Raw genomic sequence first — 22,743 nt, 5'->3', positions numbered from 1 at the left:
AAATTGGGACATATTTTATGGCCCAGCATATGGTCTTATCTTGATAACCATTCCATGTGCACTTGAAAAGAATGTGTATTCTCCAGTTGTTGGGTAGAGTGTTCTGTAGACATCAGGTCAAGGTAGTTCGAATCTTCTTTGTCCTTACTGATTTTTCTTGGTCTGCTTTTATTAATTTCTGAGAGAGGGTGTTAAAATCACCAGCTATGATTGTGGATTTTTCTATTTCTCTTCTTAAAAGAAAGATCCTTTTTTTTACTTCATATGTTTTGAAGCTCTGTTATTAGAAGCATGCATATATATGATTGTCATGTCTTCTTGATGAATTGACATTTCTGTCATTATATTAATACGATATCAATCTTTATCCTTGGTAATACTCCTTAACCCAGTTTTTACTTTGATCAATAACCATACCACCTTTCCTATGCTCACTGTATCTGTGTCTTTGTATTTAGAATGTGCCTTTTCGAAGACAGTAGGTGGCTTGTTTTTACTTTTTTATCCATTCTGACTGTCTTTGCCTTTTGCCAAATGGAGATTCCTTATACAATTAATGTAACTATTGATATAGCTAGGTTTGGGTTCACTATTTTGTTAATTGTTTTCTGTTTGTCTCAGCTCTTTTTTGTTCCTCTGTCCTTTTATGCCTTTTTTAGGTTAATTGAATATTTTGAGTATTCTGTTTTAATTCCTCCAATGGCATTTAGCTATACTTTTGTATTTTTCTTTTTTTTCCTTTATTTTTTGTATTTTTCTTTTTTAATGTTGCTCTAGAGATTACAACATGCATTCTTAACTTTTCACAATCTATTTAGAGTTAATATTGAACCATTTCAGGTAAAATGTAACAGTCTTGCAACAATGTGATTCCATTTACTCCCCATCCTTGTGCTATTATCATATATTTTACATCTTTATATGTTGTAAAACCCATACTACAGTGCTACAATTTTTAAAGAATCATATGTCTTATAAAGAAATTAAGAGAAAAAAGTCTTTTGTATTTGCCCACATACTTATCATTTTTAAAATTTGCCATTTCTTTTTGTGGATTGGAGTTTCCAGCCTGAAGAATGTCCTTTAGTATTTGTTACAGGTTAGGTCTGACTACAAATTCCCTCAGTTTTGTTTTTCTGAAAATGTCTTTATTTCACTTTCATTTTTGAAGGATTTTTTTCTGGGCTGACAAGATTTTTTTTTTCTTTCTTTCAGACAACTTTAAAGGTGCTCTTCCATTATCTTCTGGCCTCCATTGTTTCTGTTGAGGACTCGGCTGTAATTTGAATAATTGTTCTTTATGCATTCTTTGTCTTCTGGATGTTATCAAGATTTTCACTTTTATCTTTGCTTTTCAGCATAGTTTTACTGTGATGTGCATAGGTGTGGTTTTCTTTGAATTTATTCTGATTGGGTTTGCTGAGCTATTGGATCTTTAAGTTAATGTTTTCCACCAAATTTGAGAAAATTTCAGCCTATAGTCTACTTTTTTTTCTTTTTGCTCTGTTCATTCTCCTTCTGAGACTACAGTTCCACCTATGTTAGACTGTTTGGATTTTTTTTCCAATATTTTTTCCCTTTTCTTCAGATTGGATAGGTTCTGTTTTTCTCATCAGGTTCACTATTTCTATCATCTCCAATCTTCTGGTAAACCCATCCAAATATTTTTCAGTTCATATGTTACACTTTTTAGTTCTAGAATTTCCATTTGGTTCTTTTTTAAAGTTTTAACTTATTTTCTGAGATTCCCAATCTGTTCATTCTTTTTTTTTTTTTTTTTTTTTTTTTTTTTTTTTTTTTTTTTTGCGGTAGGCGGGCCTGTCACTGCTGTGGCCTCTCCCCTTGCAGAGAACAGGCTCCGGATGCGCAGGCTCAGCAGCCATGGCTCACGGGCCCAGCCGCTCCGCGGCACGTGGGATCCTCCCAGACCGGGGCACGAACCCGCGTCCCCTGCATCGGCAGGCGGACTCTCAACCACTGCGCCACCAGGGAAGCCCCTGTTCATTCTTTATAGCCAATTTTTCTTTTAAGTCCTTAAACATACTTATAATGCTGTTTTGTTTTGAGGTTGTTTTAGATCAATAAACACCTTTATTACATGAGCTAACATAGGAAGGAGGAGGATTTCTTTGCTTTTCTGGGCCTTGATTTTCCTCAGAACTCCAGCTCCTTGCCCTCTAGTACATAGCCATTTGCAGACCACACCTACTTTAGAGACATTACCTTTTAACTGCATCATCTGTGTCATTTTGGACTCAGCTTCTGTTGATTCCTTTGTCCTTGATTGTTGATTACATTTCTTGGGTTTTTTGCATGTGTGTTTTTTACTAAATGCTAGATATTGTAGATGATAGACATTCTGGATTCTACTTTGTTCCTCTGAAAAACGTTAAATTTTTTCTAACAAACAGTTAAATTATTAATTGATCACCTTAAACCTGTGGAGGGTTGGTTTTACACTTTGTTGGGCGGATCTATTTCAGTTTTTGCCCTTAGAGTGAGTTCTCCATTAAGATGTGGCCCTTCTGAGGTTTCAGTGGAAAGTCTGAGGTGTTTACCAAAGCCCCTCTAACTTCAGACTCCCTCTTTCGCTGTTGTACGCAGCAGTGGAAATCTCTGCTCTGTTTTTTCGGCCTTCTGGGTGTTTTCCACCACTCCTTGGCATTTGCATTCATGGTTCAGGGATGAGCCAAGGAGTTAAGGGGAATTTATACACAGGTTTTGGGGCTCCCCTTTGTGACACATCTTTTTGTGTGGTTTCCCCTCTTAATTTCTAACTGCTCTCGCAGCTCTGAACTTCATCTGTTGATACCTCAAGCCAATAAGACTGCAGGGTTTTGCTTGAGCTTCACACGGACTGGACAGTGTCCTCAGGGGAAATGCTGTATAAAGCTTCCTTCCTTCTTTCAAGGATTGAATCCCTTCTAGTCTCTACCTGCTTTGGACACTCTTTAGTACCATCAGTTAGTTGTTTTTCATATTTTGTTCAGAGTTTATAATTGCCATCTATAGAATGAGTCTGATACAAGCTACTCTGCTATTACCAGAACCAGAACTTTACCTGTTGACTTTTTTTATTTTCAGGTATTATATTTTTCATTTCTATAGGAGTTCTTTTTGCTGCTTTTATAGTTTTGTTTTCCCTCCCTCCCTATCCCCTCCTTCCCCCTCTCCCTCCCTTTCCTCCTTCTTTCTTTCTCCCTGCACGTGTTTTAAGTGAATCTTATTTCTTAAAACATAGTAGACAGTTTATTTTTAGTGCATATCTGATAATTCCATTTTCTGAAGTCCCTTTAGGTTTGTGTCTGCTCTTTTCTATCTCTCACTCATGGTGTCTTGTTTCCATATGCATTTAGTTATATTTGACTGCCATCTGTCCATTTTCCCCATAGTGTTTTTTTGGGTTTTTTCTTTTGACTGTGCCACACGGCTTGCAGGATCTTAGTTCCCTTACCAGGAATTGAACCTGGGCCCTCGGCAATGAAAGTGCAGAGTCCTAACCACTGGACCACCAGGGAATTCTCTGTTTTCCTTATAGTTTTATATGTATGACTTCTTTGGGGCCTGTTACGAGGGTGGGCTCTTCCAGAAAGTATTTACATTGCTTCTGCCAGGCGCCTAAGGCCATCACGAGTGTGGCATTAAATTAAGTAAAATTCTTGGTATGTTCTTTTTTAAAACCATATAGTTGGCCAGCCTTCATGAAGACCAGTTCTCAGTGGCAGTGTTTTTCTCCTTCCTTCTTGGTGTTTGTATTTGAGACAGTTGATTCTCCTAGCATTCCACTTAAGGGGGTTGTTTGATTTTTTCCTTATCTTGAGACAGAATCCTTTGGGGTCTTAGCTTTTTTGGGGTGTGTGGGTGAAACTTTCATTAGACTTTCTACCTTCAATGGGCCCTAGGCTTTGTCTACTGTTTTTCATGCCCTGTGATGTCTGAAAATAAAAGCTGAAGTTAATCTGGTTTAGTGTATGCTCTCAAAGTATGGAACGCAACCTGTAGTCACTTAATTTTCCTCTCTGGGTACTTGCCTTCACTTAGTTTTTTGGTCTGAGACTTGCTTACATTTCTCTCATGTATTCATGTAAAATATTTGGATGTCTTGATTGTTAATAGTGGAAAGGAAATCTAGGTACCTGGCCCAGCATATTATTATCTACTATATTAAAAGGTTTATTTTTCTTACTCTGACCATATAATCTTTTTATTTATAATTTGGCAGATAAGAGAATTTGAACTGAAAGGCCTAGTATAGAAAGTATGGGGCTTCCCTGGTGGCGTAGTGGTTGAGAGTCCGCCTGCCAATGCAGGGGACACGGGTTCGTGCTCTGGTCCAGGAAGATCCCACATGCCGCAGAGCGGCTGGGCCCGTGAGCCATGGCCGCTGAGGCTGCGCGTCCGGAGCCTGTTCTCTGCAACGGGAGAGGCCACAACAGTGAGAGGCCCGCGTACCACACCAAAAAAAAAAAAAAAAAAAAAAAAAAAAAAGAAAGTATGGAGAATAGAAAGGAAAAGATAATTCAACTTTAGAGCTGGCAAAAATAGGGCATATTCCTATTTTTGTATTGTAGTAGTGAAAGGGCCATAGCAGAGATACAGTTAGCATCAGGTTAATGGAAAGTAAGTTTATGCCTTCTCATCTGGAACTTAGGGTCCTCTTCCGAACTCCCATGGCTATGGCAGAATTAAGCTCCTTGTGGTTGTAGGACTGAGGTCCCATTTCCTTGGCTTGGGTATTAGTTGGGGGCTGCTCTCAGCTCCTAGATGACAGTCACATTCCTTGCCATGTAGCTCCTCCATCTTCAAAGCTAGCAAGAGAGAATCTTCCTTTGTGTCAAATCCTCCTCATCCTGTAGCTGTCTGGGTCCAATAAGGAGGTAGCAACCACACAGTAGGTTAAACACAGGAAGTTTAATGTAATTATTCACTATGGCAGAAGAGTAACTATAAGATAGAAGGAAACTCCATATGGTACCCTAGGGCTCAGGGAGAGTACCCAAGCAAGGACAAACTTGGAAAGAATTCAGACCTTGTTGGAGAAGGTGTAGTTCAGCCGACCAGATAGCAGAGAAGTTCATTAGTTTGGCCAGGCTGGAGTTGGTCTGGAGTTGCTGGGCAAGCAGTTGGCCACCCTCTGAGTGCAGGTAGCAGAGCAGGCTGGAGAGATCAGTGGCCTGGGTGTGTAGTGGGAATTCTTGTGCCAGTGTGAGCAGGAGGACTTCAAAGCATGTAGGCCAAGCAGGGGCTCTGGTTTTCATGTCGAGAGGGCTGCAGAAAGGTTATTTCCAGGCCAAGTCTCTAGATCAAAGAGCAGCCGTGTTCTGGGCCAGAGCCTGTGCAGATTCCACCAAATGTCCTCATACCCACTCCCCCAACTTCTAGCCCATGCTGTGTCCCTCCAGCTACCCCTGCTGAGAAAGCTTAACATCGTGCTCACTTTAAAGGAGAAAAAGGGATTCCGTTTTTTATTACAGAGCACATATTAAAGGGTGCGTTGCAAGATGGTTGGCAATGAATTAATAAGTGATTCACACACTCCAAATGTCCTTCATCAGGAAGAGTCCTGTCCCTTTTAGGAGCTCACCTGATTAGGTCATGCTCACTCAAGGTAATTTCTCTTTCTTTTTTTTTTAAATTGAAGTATAGTTGCTTTACCGTGTTTCAGGTGTACAGCAAAGTGATTCAGTTATACATATACATATATATATACACACACATATATATACTTTTTCAGATTTTTTTCCATTATAGGTTATTACAGGATATTGAATATAGTTCCCTCTACTGTACAGTAGGTCTTTGCTGGTTATCTATTTCATATATAGTAATGTGTATCTGTTAACCTCAAGCTCCTGATTTATCCCTCCCCTTCTCCCTATGGTAACCATAAGTTTGTTTTCTATGTCTGTGAATCTGTTTTTGTTTTATAAATAAGTTCCTTTGTATCATTTTTTTAAGATTCCACATATGAGTGATATCATATGATATTTGTCTTTCTCCGTCTGACTTACTTTGTATAGTAATCTCTAGGTCCATCCATATTGCTGCAAATGGCATTATTTCATTCTTTTTTATGGCAGAGTAATATTCCATTTGTGTGTGTGTGTGCGCGTGCATGTGCACATCTTCTTTATCCATACATCTGTTGATAGAAATTTCCCTTAAAGCCAGCTGTATCTTTTTTTTTTTTTTTTAGGTATAGTTGATGTATAATATTATATAAGTTTCAGGTGTACAACATGGTGATTCACAATGTTTAAAGGTTATATTCCATTTATAGTTATTATAAAATATTGGCTGTATTCCCTGTGTTGTATAGTACATCCTTGTAGCTAATTTTATACATAATAGTTTGTATCTCTTAATTCCCTACCCTTATATTGCCCCTCCCCGCTTCCTCTCCCCATTGGTAACCACTAGTTTGTTCTCTATATCTGTGAGTCTGTTTCTATTTTGTTATATTCACTAGTTTGTTTTATTTTTTAAATTTCACATGTGATATACAGTATTTGTCTTTCTCTGTCAAGCCAGCTGTATCTTATAATCTAATCACGGCAGTGACTGTCCCTACATATCCACCATCCCCTGTTTATACAGGGTGTGTACGCAAGGGGATGGGAATTTTGGGCAACATCTTAGAATTCTGCCTACTGCAGAGCAGGTGGGTGCGGGAGAGGAGGTGGAGATGAGCATGACTCAGTGCAGCATGAGAAACTCCTTTGTAAAGTAAAATAGGTTGTATTTCATTCTGTGGCTTGAATGCATTTTTAGCTGTCTCACAGAGAAAGAGAAGGAATAAGTAGTATTTATTGAACACCTATTTGTCAGCTACTACACGGAGCACTTTCATATATTATTCCTTTAATTCTTTTTTTTTTAATATAAATTTATTTATTTATTTTTGGCTGCGTTGGGTCTTTGTTGCTGTGCCTGGGCTTTCTCTAGTTGTGGCGAGTGGGGCTATTCTTTGTTGCGGTGCGTGGGATTCTCATTGTGGTGGCTTCTCTTGTTGCAGAGCATGGGCTCTAGGTGCACAGGCTTCAGTAGTTGTGGCACACAGGCTCAGTAGTTGTGGCGCACAGGCTTAGTTGCTCCGCGGCATGTGGGATCTAACTGGACCAGGGCTCGAACTCGTGTCCCCTGCATTGGCAGGCGGATTCTTAACCACTGCGCCACCAGGGAAGCCCTTTTTGTTTTTTTTATATTTACTTATTTATTTGGCTGTGCCAGGTCTTAGTTGTGGCACGCGGGATCTTCATTGCCGCGTATCGGATCTTAGTTGCAGCATGCGGGATCTAGTTCCCTGACCAGGGATCAAACCCAGGCCCCCTGCATTGGGAGGGTGGAGTCTTAACCGCTGGACCACCAGGGATGTCCCTCCTTTAATTCTTAATATCTTGAGGCAGGAATTATTATCTTCATTTTACAAAAGGGGAAGCTGAGGCTCGGGGTTGTAAGCTCACTTGCTTGGAGTCACTCCACTAATATTTGATGTAGTTAAAATTAAAATCCAACCCTGTCTAATACTGAATCCCATATTTTCTAATAGTGTATAATAACACTGCTGCCCTTGAAAGAATTTGCGTCATTGGATTGGGATAAGGATATTTGACAGAGGTCATCTCGGTAGAGACAGGGCAAGTCACTTCTCTGCTGTTTCTTAAGGAGGTGGTAGAGGTTACTCCTATCATGACCCTCGCTGGAGGGACAGCAGATCAGAAGAGAGGTCCTAGCTGGACTTCCCTATTCCAGCAGGGAAGCTGAGCAGTTATCCGCTTGACCTGTGCATCACTGAGAAGTAACCATGCCTCTGTTCTCTGTTCTCATATCTGAATGTGGAACAAAAGAACAAAGCAGGATTTGAGAAAGCTCAGTATATAGCCTTTTCTGTGGGGAGGACGTATTTTGTGCTTGAAGAATTCTAATAATCAAGAGCTGAGCTCAAGATAAGTGGCCAGGAGTGTTTGTAGATGAAGTACCCTCTGCCTCGCTCTTCCAGAGCATACTCTGCCCCCACCCTTGGTTTGTCTCTCACAAGCTCATGAGCCCCTGGGGGCAGGGTTGGGGGGTTGGCCCCTCACTGATTCCTCTGGGCATCCTTAGGGCCTGACGATGGAGCATGGCATTGGTAAATGAACATGGAATAAAAGAGGAACTCCTAGGCTGCCTGATCTGTTTCATCCTTAATACCCCGTGGAAGCAGTCTGGTATCACGGGACTCAGAAGTCCTGGGTTCCCTTTCCAGCTCTATCCCTGATTCGCTGTGGGAGTATTAAGCTCCCTAGGACATAGTTTCTTTGCTGTTAAAATGAGGACGGTGAACTTGACCTCTGGTGCATTCCAGCTCTTCAGTTCTCTGAAAGATGTTACCCTGCCATAGCCGCCTTGGTAGTTTGAATAAGCTCAGAAGGTTAGTTATTGGGCTGGACTTCAGGTTGTGGAGACATGTGGAACAGTTTGGGCAAATATGAAGAGTACATTTAGTTCTATTTTCTTGGACACGTGAAGTAACAGATTCATTGGAATATGATCTCTTTCTCCACCCACTTCCATCAATTCAGAGTGGATTTTTTTTTTTTTTTCTCCTTCCAGTTCTCACCACTGTGTTTATCAGCTTTAAAGAAAAATCTGAAGTCAGGCAGTAATCAGAAGGGCAGACACAGAGCTCATCTGGTCAGAGGGGGGAATTTCCTCCAGGAAATTTCAAATGAACTGACCTGGGCTGTTTCCCAAGGAATTTTCTTGAACTTTGGTTTGCTGTTGTTGTTGTTGTTTTAAGTAAGATGTTTTACTTGATTTGAAACATTAAAAATAGGGCGTAAAATTAAATTCAAAAAAGTTTCCGAATACTGATCTGAGCAAGCAGAGTGGACTTTGTTCTTGCTTCTGGATATTTCTTCTTTACCTCAGGTACCAATCATGATGGGCTTCATCTATAGTTAGCAGATGGATTCTTTGTTTCCTTAACTCCCAGACAGTTTAGATTTAGCTAAACTGATTGATGCTTTCAGAACTGTTGTCAGTTAAACTATTTCAGAAGGTAACTTTTGTACAGAAGGTAACTTGTGTAAGAACATTGGTCTGACCTGGTTTTGGGTTCAGGAGCTGCTACCACCTAATCAGTGTTGTGACCACAGGCGAATCATTTCACCTCTCTCTGCCTCAATTTCCTTAACCATGTGGTGGGAGAATTAAAAGAAAGATGATTTGTGAAGTAGACCATCATTTTTTTTTTTTTTAAAGCTCCCTGGGTGATTATAATGTGAAGTCAGAATTCAGAAGCATCGCTATCCCACATCGTACAAAGTACTGGGAGATGGTGTTTTTATTCAGTATCATACATTTTTGGTAAAGAGAGGCGACAGAGGCAAGGCTCTAACGTATTTTTTATTCAGCATTTCTAAGCACTGGCCAGTATTTCAGTCTGTCCTGAAAGGACGGACGACTGTCTGTACTGTCTGCTTCCATTGCCTGCTGGGATCGGGAAAGTCCTGGGTCTGTGTGGAATTTTCCATGCCTCTCAGCTCCGCACCATTACTGTTCACTGCAGTCACAGCTCTTCAGTGTGTCTGCCTATGCTACCCTCCTCTTTCTTTTTTTCAGGTAGATGTTAAACCTCAACTACAAGTATGAGTATTTTGTTTGCGTCAAATATTGTAGTTCTAAGGACGGATCAGAGAGTCTCATCTGAATTTTTTGTTTATAAAGTGAGTCAGCTTGAGATAGCTGTCTTGGCTGGATGTCCTCAGGTGTCACGTTTCCTGTCACAGAACCACCTTCTGTTGGGCTGGGGTGGGGAGGGCGGGGACATTGCTTCTGTAGGTGAAGCTGCTGGCGCTGGTAGATTCTCCAGCAGTCTGATCATTGCTGATCAGAATCAGCTTTTTGATCCTTTTATTGGAAGAGTTCTAAAAATTACAGCAAATGGAAGAAAAGAGATCCAGCCAGACAATGGTGCGTTTGGCTGGCTCCCCTCTTCTAGGGGAATTTAAAGTCCTAAAATTGTAGAAGGAGACTACAGGATAGCTGAGGCAGGATAGCTCCTTTCCCTTAGAAAGCAGGTCCCTGTATCCCATGCAGAGAGGACAGCGGTATCAGATTATGATGCTAAAATCCATCCTCCAAGATCAGTAGTGGTTGGAGTCTGGGCCTGTTTACCAGACCCCCTCCCCCCCAGACGAGAGCAATTCTAATTTCTAATTTAAACAAAAACTCATGTATTTTGAATAGGAATTAAAGGCACTGTGTGTTCTGCTTCATTCTGTGCTCGCCTGCAGCAGTACCTTCTTGGAAAGGCCTTCCTGACCACCCCATCAAAGGAGTACCACCTCCATCGTGCTGTGTTCCTTCGCCTCACTTTATTTCCTTCCTGACGTTCCGTCCCGTTAAGCTTTGTGAGGGCAGTAGCATTTCATTTTCTCCTTTGTATTGCTGGGGCCTGGAGCCCAGCAGGTGCACATTAAATATTTGTTTAATAAAGTAAAACATGGAATGGTTTGAATAGCCAGCTGTTTATTTGCTGTCTTTCTGTTGAGTCGTACGAGTTCTTTGTATATTTTGGATATTAGCCCCTTATCAGATACATGATTTGCAAATCTTTTACTGTCTTTCTTTTTGTTCTTTGCTTTGGTCTTAGTTCAGTGATTCTCAAACTTCACTGAGTATATGAATTCCTATATCAGATACAAAACCATTTATTCAGAACTTTGTGAACAGTAGAAGAAAACTTTAAAGACAATTTTGGCTATGTGCTGTTTTGCACTTCCAACCCTGAGGTAAATATGTAACACCATCACACTTCCTCCATAATCGGTCTGTGATACAGAGGAATACCTTGTTACTTAGATCTGAAGGAAGCAGGGGGAGTTAGATGCCCATTTGGTTCAGCTCCACTACTGCCCAAAAGATATGTAACACGTTTTAGTGGTGATGGTGATGAGAGAAGGGGTGCTCAAGTGATATAGTCTAATTGGGAGACAGTGGGCTGAAATTTAACCTTGGCTACACCAGTAAAAATGGATGTGTCGTTTTGGTTGTGGGTCTTAGCATTTGGAGAATGGATAAAGTAAAGTAAACTGATTTTTCCTGAGCCCAGAAGTTGTGATGATGATAAGCTGAGATTAGGCAAAAACACTCTGAGGTGACGATATCATATGAATTCAGGAAATCTTGACTACTTGGAAAGGGAATTAAGAAAGAGAGAAAAGAGACATACTATGATGAAGCCTCACTGCTTTGTCAATAATGTATCAAAGGAAGGGAGGGTGTGTTCTGTGAAGGCTTTCCTTACAAGACATGCTTCCATTAGCACAATGTGCTTTATGAACTTTTAAGTGTATTGAAGGTTTGGTCTGAACAGAATAGATTTAAATTCTACTAAAGCACTTTTCTCATCCTAATGTAAAATGGTCCCGTTCCAACATGATTTCACCACTCTCTGTTGTCCTTCCTCCCCCGTTATTTTTTTAGTTGGCTGATTGCAATTCTGGCCCAACTCAACCCTCTCTTTGGACCGCAGTTGAAAAATGAAACCATCTGGTACCTCAAGCATCATTGGCCTTGAGTAAGAAGACCTGCTCGCCAGTGCTCAGTCATTGAGGTGACTATGCCCTTGACCTTTCACATCAGTGTTGTCAATTGGTCAGCTAGAGTTTACCTGGACTTTTCCTCATTTTAACACTTGGCAAGGGCAGGCTGCTGAAAGCAAACACAATCTGAATTGCAGAAATAGATTTGGAACTTAGGCCATTCACTTTTACCAAAGGATTTATCCATAAGATTCTTTTAAATTGTATTCTTACCCAGCCAGTTAAATAAATTACGTTTGCATGTGGTCTTTCAGACACAGATCAGGAATGTGACTATTTGTACTTGGTATTTTGAGATTTAGCAACTTTACGTGGCTGACAGATTTTAGATGAAGGGCATCTGTGAATGCTTTGGACAGAGAGAGACAGATGCTTTTTGAAAATTGGTCTCAAAATTGCAGGTTTCGTTTGCTTCTGAGGATCAGGGAAGTAAGGAGTGGTGTAGTGGAGTGATTTATTCACTGGCCAAGAGTCAGAAAGCCTGTCATTTCATTGGTTCTTCAGTCTCCATTACTATGTTAACTGGAGGTTAGTGCTAAATGTTTGACTAGATTCACGTTCAGCTTTTTTGGCAAGGGTATTTCAGTGGTTCTGTGAACTTCACATTGCCTTCTGTCAGGAGAGACGTGATGTCTGGCTGTCTGGTCGTTAGAGATGCCAAGGTGATCAGTGGGTTCTGGTCCCTCCAGGTGTAAAGGCCTCTGTCAACCTTTATCCAGTGATTTTATCCACTGATGATCTTAGCCTGAATGAAGCATTGCAGTAGAAATTGCAAAAATGGTGACTTTCTAGTTTTTGTTATTACTTCCATATTTGATTAGGTGAAATATTTCTATAAAAATGAACTTTTCCTGGACTTCCCTGGTGGCCCAGTGGTTAAGAATCCTCCTGCCAATGCAAGGGACATGGGTTCCAGCCCTGGTCTGGGAAGATCCCACATGCCACAGAGCAGCTAAGCCCTTGCGCCACAACTACTGAACCTGTGCTCTAGAGCCTGCGTGCCACAACTACTGAGCCCATGTGCCACAACTACTGAAGCCCTCATGCCTAGAGCCCGTGCTCTGCAACAAGAGAAGCCATCACAATGAGAAGCCCGCACACCACAATGAAGAGAAGCCCCTGCTCACCACAACTAGAGAAAGCCTGCACGTAGCAACAAAGACCCAACACAGCCATAAATAAATAAATAAATAAATAAACAAACAAATAAATAAATTTTTTAAAAATGAACTTTTCCTTATCAACTAGAGTTATTTACTAACCTTGAAATGTAGATCATGTAAGAAAGGTGGGATACACACTTAATCTTTTTCTTTTAATTTTCTTTTCTTTCTTTTTTACTTTAATTTGGCTGCGTTGGATCTTTGTTGCTGCATGTGGGCTTTCTCTAGTTGCGGCTAGCAGGGGCTACTCTTCGTTGCGGTGTGCGGGCTTCTTGTTGCGATGTCTTCTCTTGTTGCAGAGCATGGGCCCTAGAGCATGTGGGCTTCAGTAGTTCTGGCACATGGGCTCAGTAGTTGTGGCGCATGGGCTTAGTTGCTCCACGGCATGTGGGATCTTCCCAGACCGGGGCTTGAACCCGTGTCCCCTGCATTGGCAGGCGGACTCTTAACTACTGTGCCACCAGGGAAGTCCCTCTTTTAGTTTTCAAAGTGAGTAACTTGGTGCCCAAGTTACTTCTGGGGTATTCAATGAGGTTTTCTTTCCTTTTCAATTTTAATCAATTAAATGTTTATTATCCTTTTTATATTCAGTTGTTCTTTCTTTGGCCCTGTGGGCACCTGTCTAGACTGGCTTCTATGTCCCTTTGATATTAGTCTCTGATAGTATTCTTTCTGGCAACATCAGGGTGTCCCAGACCTCTTTTGTATGTTTCTTGACTTGGAATCAGCTGTTTCTCTAATAAATTTCCCACTGAAAGGATTCCCTGGTTCACTAGTCAGTCCTCAAGCCCAGTTGGCCCTGTTTTTCTTTCAGTGGAAGTGGTATTTATAAACCATGATCTGATTGCTAGGTGCATTCATTTCTGTTGGGGTGTTGTTGCTTCTAAGCCTTTACAGTGGACAAAGCCAGGAAGTATGGATTTTTAAAAAGAAAAAAAAATCACGGGTTCATGTCAGTATTTCTAATTCAGATTTAACATTACAGGGTTTTTATTTGACTTCTTCAGTTTTATACTTGAATATCATTCACATATGCTGAAAATCTTGGCTCCTAAAGACAGTAACTTAATTACTTAATTTGATTATCATATAATATATATAAAATAGTTTCAAAATTACACCAATGTAACTACTAACTATAAGGTTATTGAATGCAGTTTAGGATTTCTTTGCTGCTTTATTTGTTCTTAGAACAAATAAAGAACAACATGCTGTTTTCTGTGGTCACTTGAAATTATTTCCTCTGGTGGTTATCAATTTGTTATACAGTTAGATTAAAATTATTTATTTTGTGTTCAATTTATAGTAATTTTTTCTTTTTTTGGCTACATTTTTTGGAATATGTAAAACATTTCCAGAGTCAAAATTTTAAGTAAGATATATTCATAGAAGTCTATATCCTTCCAGTGTTTCATTGTGCAGAGATAAGCAAATACTTAGTGTGTGTGTGTGTGTGTATCCATCCTTCCCTGACACACACAGCTGTTACAGAAGAGATATCATATTACATAGCTATTCTGTACCTTGCTCTTTTTCACTGGACAATATATCCTATCAGTGTATAGAGATCTTCCTTAATTCTTTTTATAGCCATTGATATCCTTTTGCATTATTTCCAGTCTTTTGTTATTATTGATAAAGCCACAGTGCCATCCTGTGTGTATGACATTTTGTATTTTTACCAGTTTTCTTTAGATTAGAGTCCTTGAAAATAGAACTCTGTGTTAAAGGTATAATACTTTTTCCAGGTATTACTACATGCCCCTCTATAGGGATTGTACTATTTTTGCATTTCTACCAACAATGTATGTGAATTTCTATTTCCTCACAGCCTGGATTTTTGCCAGCCTGATAGGTAGGCAGCCTTCTTTTTCCCTTAGAGTTCTGTCTGCCTAAAGGGATTTTGATTCCCTTTTATATAGATATTTTTTAAAAAAATCTGATTTATATATATATATAAAACCTCCCCCCCACCTTTTTTCCCCATCAAGTTCTGTTTTCTGTCCTTCCTCTTAACTATAGTGAATGTTAGGTGGTGGTATTGATTGGGGTTTAAAGCTGAGAACCTCAGGCCTCTCAGAGTGAGATCTTCATTCTAGCATTGCCTTTCACTTACCTTCTCTGAGCCTCATTTCCATCTCTTACCATAAGTAAATGGGGCCCACAGTGAATAACACTGTGTGTGTGGATCTGGTGTCATTTGCCCATTCTTTTCAGTTTCATGTTGTCTGTAACCTAAATGATGAATTCCTAATGTTTGCACTCTGGTCCACAGCACAAACTAGGACTGCTTGAAACCCTTATGTTAACGGTTGTTCCTTTAAAAGCAGAATGGCAGGAAATAGAGCACAGCCAGGCAGCCCTAGTTATGAGCATCATGTCACATTGATTCCATGTTTGAGGTAGTGATTGTGGTAGTACTGTACCTCTAGTCCTATGGAGTTACCACATCAGGAGATCTAATCTAATCTAATCCTAACATTGGAGCAAACAGAACTCTCTTTTTAAAAAATATTTATTTATTTATTTATTTATTTTTGGCTGTGTAGGGTCTTCGTTGCTGCGCGTGGGCTTTCCTCTAGTTGTGGCGAGTAGGGGCTACTCTTCACTGTGGTGCACGGGCTTCTCATTGTGGTGGCTTCTCTTGTTGCGGAGCACGGGCTCTAGGCGCGCAGGCTTCAGTAGTTGTGGCTCGCGGGCTCTAGAGCACAGGCTCAGTAGTTGTGGCGCACGGGTGTAGTTGCTCCGTAGCATGTGGGATCTTCCCGGACCAGGGCTCGAACCCATGTCCCCTGCATTGGCAGGCAGATTCTTAACCACTGCACCACCAGGGAAGCCCATAAACAGAACTCTTAAGACAGGACCTCACTTTTCTTGGTGGTAAAATTCAAAGAATGAGCTAAATTCCCTTCAGAACTTTGAACTTTTACACAACTGTGGGATGATAAAGGAGCGCAGAAACCAGATTTAGGCCTGTCCTCAGCTGGTAAGGAAAAGTGTTCAGTTCTGTATGTGATTCTTTAAGAGGCCAGATTTGGAAAGTAGGAGGTGTAAGCCAGGCATGGTACTCAGCAGAGAAAAATGAGGAGCAGTCATGAAAGCTTTCAGACAATAATTCTATACAGATGAAATGGAATTGATCCTGAACAACACGGTTGAACAGCTAGCCGGTCCTTTGCTACTCTAAACACTTGAATTGCCGTGATTTTCTTTCATATGTTGATAGGCTGAGTTATAGCACATTATGTTTACTGGCTGGAAATCTTACCCAGTACTTCGAAGAACTATGTTCACACCATCTCTGCCCCCTGCCAACCTCAGCTGCCTCTAGAGCCTCGATTCCTGAGATGCTTATGGAACTATCCCGTCAAGGTTGCTGTTTTTCCAATGTTCCATTTTCCTGCAGCTTTGGGGGTGTGATGCTTGTACAGAATCTCCTTGGAATGGCTTCAGACCAGTGTTCTGTAAGTTAGTTGGTTAACCGCTTCATGGTGATAAGTTGAGATAAGCCTATATGGTTTACCGCAGTCCTGAAAGGGCTGGCGTTCTATTTTATTCAAAGTCTGGACCGGAGAGGAATAGACTATTGGTAATTAGGCCTCTGCCCCGAGGAAGCTGTTTTTCTATGCATTCCAAAAATATTTGAGCGTCACGAGGTACATAGCACTGAGTGGGGATTTCAGAGGAGGCTGTGGACTCTGAAGGGGTTTGTGATCTGTTGAGAGGTTGGAATTAAGCCATACTTGTGAAACGTTAGAACAGTGGAAGGTGTTTTATGGTTAAAAAGCCTGTCACAGTTTTCCCTGTCACCTAGGACCCATTCGATCGCTTCTTTCTCCTCTTCCTTGAATCCAGTTGAGCCTGTTATGTCACTTGTGTCTGCCTCTCTACTCTGTTCCTCTGTTGGGGACCCTACTATCTGACCCAGTCACTGCGGCTCTGAATTACTGCAGTGGCTCCTCATCACGTCTGCCGGCCTCTACACTCAAGGTATCTACAAACCACCACCCTGTTTATCTTCCTGACATAGTACTTCCTGAAACACATCCTGCTTGCCCCAGAAACTCTGAGTAGCTCTCCGTGGGCTACAGCAGGGCTTTTTCTTAAACCCAAGGTCCCTGATTTTAATGGGTACGTGCCGCTTGGAATGCTGTATGTAACGTGTTGTCAGCACAGCTTGTCAGGGTCACCAAAGGTCCCATGAGCCACAAAAGATAAGAATGACTAGTCTGCAGATTCTGTCCCACTTTCTAACTTGGTGGTCAAGGCCTGCCTAGTTTGCCTTCCAACCACCTTCGCTGCTCTCTGCACAACTTTCTTCCGTGACCTACTGGTTCCAGCCATACCATTTTCATGCTCTTGACCTAATTAGCTTTACTTAGCTTTTCCTGCCTCACTACCCTACCGCAGTCATCAATGTAGAAGGCAGGTTAGTAAACACACTATTCAGCGAACATTCTGGTTTCTTGTCTCCACTCGCCCATTCTCTCTTAATTCTTTCTGATGTTTTCTCTGAGTGTCCAGCTTGCAAATCCTTTTGCACTTCCTTTCCTGGCCACTTGGCTTCCCAGAGATCTCTTCTTTCCTAAATGTATTTAGCTCTGCTGTTTTTGCCTTGAATTGTGAAACACTCAGGCCTTTATAGGTTGCTTAAATACCTCTTGTAGTTAATTTCCTACAATAAATACATACCTTACCATGAGAGTAAAGAAGGAATTATTTTACGAAGTTATCTGAAACGAAAAAATAAAGATAAAAATGAGACCTCTTCTTTTTTGTTTAAAAAATAGATATATTCACTCATCATCCTTCCCTGAACAGATTTCTTGATTCTAGCCTTAATATTTTTATGTTGTCTTCATTCTCAGTTTTATCTGAAAGTAGCCTTGTGATTCCTTTATTTTACAAAATGAGAACATGGACCCTTTGGTTGAGTTCCCCACCTCCACCCCAGAATGGCTATTTCATATCAGAGAGATGATTAGAATATATATGTGCTTCTTTAATTCACTCCAGAATCAAACCACAAGTCTATGCCATAGAGCATAATGCTCGTTCACATTAATCTTAAACTGGTATCACTGAGCTTGAGGGAAGATTATTCCCTCTTTCTGTGTGGTTTTCCAAAAGTGAAGACCTGTTTTCCCCTTCTGTGATTGATTGTTCATTCATCCAGAAAGGCCTAAACAGTGAGGAAGTCTGACCATATGCTCTTTTTTTAAAAAATAAATTTATTTATTTGTTTATTTATTTAATTTATTTTTGGCTGTGTTGGGTCTTCATTTCTGTGCGAGGGCTTTCTCTAGTTGCAGCGAGCGGGGGCCACTCTTCATCGCGGTGCGCGGGCCTCTCACTGTTGCGGTCTCTCTTGTTGCAGAGCACAGGCTCCAGACGCGCAGGCTCAGTAGTTGTGGCTCACGGGCCCAGTTGCTCCGCGGCATGTGGGACCTTCCCGGACCAGGGCTCGAACCCGTGTCCCCTGCATCGGCAGGCAGACTCCCAACCACTGCACCACCAGGGAAGCCCCCATGTGCTCTTTTTAAAAAATTAATTAATTTATTATTTTTGGCTGCGTTGGGTCTTCATTGCTGCGCGCAGGCTTTCTCTAGTTGCGACTAGCAGGGGCTACTCTTCAATGCAGTTTGCGGGCTTCTCACTGTGGTAGCCTCTCGTGTTGTGGAGCGTGGGCTCTAGGTGCACAGGCTTCAGCAGTTGCAGCAGGTGGGCTCAGTAGTTGCGGCACGCGGGCCCTAGAGTGAGCAGGCTTCAGTAGTTGTGGCGTGCGGACTCTAGTGCAGGCTCAGTAGTTGTGGCGCACGGGCTTAGTTGCTCCGTGACTTGTGGGATCTAACTGGACCAGGGCTCAAACCTGTGTCCCTTGCATTAGCAGGCGGATTCTTAACCACTGCGCCAGCAGGCAAGTCCCCTGACCATATGCTCTTCATAGGAACTTGACACACGAAACATTTGGATTCACTGCTTCACATATTCTCAAGTAAATTAATAATCTGCCTGGAACTCAGGTCTGTGCAGAGGGCTGTTCTGCTGGCCTAAGGAAGAGAAGAGAAAATGATCGTGAGATTAGAGGAGAGCTTTCATGAAGCCATGGAAGAAACCGGTAGCTCTGGTCATTGCCCCTACCTAGCCTGCTACGGTTATTTTCCTTAGTACGTGGTAAAAATGGTCCTCAAATTACATCTTCAGTTGACTGTTTGCACTGTCCTGCCCTAGTGGGTCCCCGGCAGTCCGGTGCATTCCACCATGGAGGGCGGCTGGCCTACCCAGCTTGCTCCAGTAAGAGCTACCAGCAAGCAGTCTCATGTCTGCTTCTGGGCACCATGGCCCCGGAGCCTTGGGAAACCCGCCATTTAATCACCCGGCACTGGGGATTCTCCAGGGTGTGTGCCCACTGGCTTGGGAAATTGCAAGGGCCCGTGTGGTCTCCCTGTGGGCTTTGCGACCTCCAGCCTTCCAGACCTGCCTGCTGCAGCCGTGCCTCATCCCCACTTAACTAGCCCCTCACTCCGCCTGCACCTCCCTTAACACCCTGGAAAATGGTGGGCCACAACCAGCTTGTTTTCTTATCCACTAACTCGAGGCTTGTATGGAAATCACCTCTTAAAGACACTATTTAACTTTTATTTTCTCTTTATCTTTTCTCTTTAACTTCAAAAGTAGCACATATGGCTTTACTTATAAAGACGTTATACAATAAGCCTTGCGTGAAGGAGTTTTGTGACCGCTGTTAGCAGTCTGATGTGTGAAGATACCTATTTTAAATGTTTGCCAGCTCTGCAAAGGTGGTGTTGCAGCTTTAAGCTTCTAGAAGAAATCCTCATTTGTCACCTACACTTGGGGTGGCCAGAACGGTGAGCCATCTCGAGTAGCAAGGAGCCTGCTCTTTAGGAGTCTGACGCAGGGACCAGCTTGCCCGCCTGTGGGAGCGGAAGTACAAATACAGATTCTTGAAGCCCAAGGGAACTTGTCAGGTCCCAGTGCAACGGGTCTTAGTCAGCTCCACTCTTCCTGCTTTCTATGACACGGTCAAACTGGGACTTGGGATCCTCAGTTTAGCATTGTCCTTGGTAACTGGACTTATTGTCACAGCCCTGCAAAACCTGCCTGAACTTGCACGTTAACTGAGCCCACTTTCATTTAGGGAGCCTCTGTGTATTTAAAATTATTGGCCTGGTTGACTTTCTCGGTGTTACCCTTTTGCCCTCCTGAGGTTGGTGGAAAGGCCCAGTTACTGGAACAGTTTTGTTTTGCAGGTCACGAAGAGAACTCCTCTAGATGCAAAATCACCTCCATACCCAGACCACCTTCCTTGACTCGCCCACTTTGGCTGTCAGCTGCCTTAAACGTTCCCACCACATTTGAATATCTTATTCTACAATGCAGTATTTTTTCCTGTCACCTTTTTTACACTTTGATGAATGATGTGCCTATTGAATCTAAACTGTGTTGCCTCTATAAAATGTTTATGTACTGTTCGGAGATAGAAAGTGCTGTTCTTCTAAGAAATAACATTACTCTCTCCTGGGAAACTGTGGATTTGAAGATGGCTCCTGCCTGCTCACAACATGAGAATCAGCGAAGTGTTTAAAAACTATTACATGACAGTAAGACTCCAGTGGGGCAGTCAGTAGAAGAACATGTTCAGAGGGAAAATCTGTCCCACCAGAATTATACCAAAGTATATTTTCAGGATGAGTTTCTTATTTCTGCCCTCCTTTGGAATAAATTATTTTTCTGCTCTCTGTGGAAATCTGGTTTCGGTGTTTGTTAAACTCATTTCTGTAAGCTCTTCTGTCTCTGGATAATGGCTTTCTGAAAAATGATTTTGTAGTCCAAACATAGCTTGGATGGATTAACCTGGCTATGTAGTTTGAGATACCTGAGGAGTCTGGTAAGTACTGTTCTTAATCATCTGGTAAACACCTGAGTGCTTACTGTAGCCACTGGAGGAATCAAAGATGTGGAAATTGGGTCCCTGCAAATTCAAGAGCTGGAATGCTATTTGGGGGGGTTTATAATTCAAGGCCCCGTTTGACCATTGACCATAAACACGTGGTCATGCTGCTAAGCAGGTAGAGGGCTGGTGCCAGCCACAGGGACAAGCCGGAACCAGCAGTTCCTTGTACCACCTCACTATCAGAAATAGGACTGAAAAATCAAGTGGTTAAAAAGCCTGGGACGGGAACAATAATTCTGTGTTTCGGTAGCAGGCATCTCAATGATTCACTAACTTGGGGGCTTTATTAGTTTTAAGAAATTTAAAATGAAAATGGATCTAAATTTTCACCAGCTCATGGCTCTTTGACAGCCAGCCAAGAATGGGTTTCCTGTTTTGCAGTTTGTACTTTTCTATTCCTCCCAAACTATCTGAACTCATTGCTTTGCTATTCTTATGACCAAAGAGAGTTTCAAGTTGACATGACTCTCCTGCTTTCATTTCTTTCTTTTCCTTCTTTGCTTTCATTTTGAACTTAAAGTTTTTCCTGAGAGGCAACTCTGTACTTTACATTTCCAGCAAACCGGCCTCTTTAGCTAATTTCATGGAATCCAGAAAACACTGAAGATTTGATGTTGAGGGACCATAGTATTACATGCTAACCCCATCATTTTATAGATGAGGAATCTCAGCCCAGACAGGGAGAGTTACTTGCCCAGTTTACATAGCTGGTCAGAGGCAGATGGGGGAGTAGGATCCGTGTTTTCTAATTTCTACTCTAGAGCACTTCTTCCTTGCACCCTGCCTCTCTCAGAGTTCCACTGGCCAGGAGCCAGCTCCGGGGCTCGGGTGGGAGGGAAGAATTAGGCCTTTGTGGATGATCAAGCTGTCTCTCATCGGAGCAACTTACTTGATCCTTAATCGTTATTTGTCATCTAAGAAAGCGATGCTGGTGGTTACTGTGGGTACATGAAAGGATGCCACAGTCTTTGAGTCCTGACCGCGGTCAGGGGAGCGTGACTCGAGTGCAGCTGTGTACCCGGATTCTTCAAGTCAGGCCCTACTGCCCATCATCATCACTGGCGGTCAGTCTGAAACCTTTCCAACTCCCACCCTGGACTGCTTCCCAGCAGACCACCATGGGTTTGAAGCCGAGCCTCATGCCGTCCCTAGTGTGGTGCTTCCCTTGAGTGTTGCTTTTGCCTGTCCCGAGTTCAGCACGGCATGAGCTGATAGGGAGCCTACATGGGTTCAGCACAGCAGACCTCGGCTGTGGCGTGCTTGCAGCAGTGATGGAGGGCAGCTCTTGGGGGGCTCTTCTCATTCACGATCGTGGTTTGACACATTTCCGATTTAATGGCACGGTTGAAGGCAGAGGTCGCAACCCTGGCTGATCCAGGTCCCTGAGTTCTGCCTTATTCTGTCACTTTGTACGGATCCATTTTCATACTTCTTGTTCGCTGTAAGACATTAGGGGGTAAACTGGATTACATTGCGTTTTGCACTCGGGCTTGCTTGCCATTTGGTGGGATCCAATTCTTACAGACGGGTAAGGAAGATTTATGTGTTGGCTGCACTGACAGCAGTGGGAGACACAGGGACATGAGCACTGAAGGGCCTGGTGATGTGCCAGGGAGGTTTTGAAAATCCTGCTCAGTAAACTTTCTAGGGGGATAAAAGGCCCTAATAAGGCAGCAGCTCAGGCCTGAATCTAGAGGGTTTTCTCCAAACCCTACTAGGTCTCACTCCTAATGAGGCCTCAGTATAAAGCCTGTGAAGAAGAAAGGAGCTCATTTCCTAGCTAGATTGGAGATCAAAGACCACCCCCCCCACCCTCCCACCCCTCCCTACCCAAAGACTGATTGCAAGCTCCTAACAGCCAGGTAAACTCAGATATATGTCTTCTCCTCACCTCCTCCCTAATAATTGAACCATTTTGTTAAAACGACCCAGCATCTGAGATGGATGCCTGTGAATCCTATTTCCTTTGACAGTGCCCTTGCTCCAGTGCTTGTTAGGGCCCAGATTGGGAGGAGCA

At 42.3% G+C, this 22,743-nt stretch overlaps 1 protein-coding gene across 1 annotated transcript in view; it reads left to right on the top strand.

Annotated features, from left to right (window-relative positions):
• Positions 1–20,115, top strand: part of ATP6V0E1 (ATPase H+ transporting V0 subunit e1) — a 35,366-nt gene extending 15,251 nt beyond the window's left edge. The window contains exons 3-4 of the mRNA XM_081233514.1: positions 11,470–11,599; positions 20,023–20,115. Coding sequence (XP_081089640.1) covers positions 11,470–11,563 — 94 coding nt within the window. The 3' untranslated portion in view covers positions 11,564–11,599; positions 20,023–20,115. The remainder of the gene's footprint in view (positions 1–11,469; positions 11,600–20,022) is intronic.
• The last annotated feature ends 2,628 nt before the right edge of the window (positions 20,116–22,743 follow it).

This window comes from Mesoplodon bidens (assembly GCF_964165515.1).
Source record: "Mesoplodon bidens genome assembly, chromosome: 4".
Classification (NCBI taxonomy): Eukaryota; Metazoa; Chordata; class Mammalia; order Artiodactyla; family Ziphiidae; genus Mesoplodon; species Mesoplodon bidens.
The sequence above is the reverse complement of the archived record's forward strand: the minus strand, read 5'-3'. Positions and strand labels throughout refer to the sequence as shown.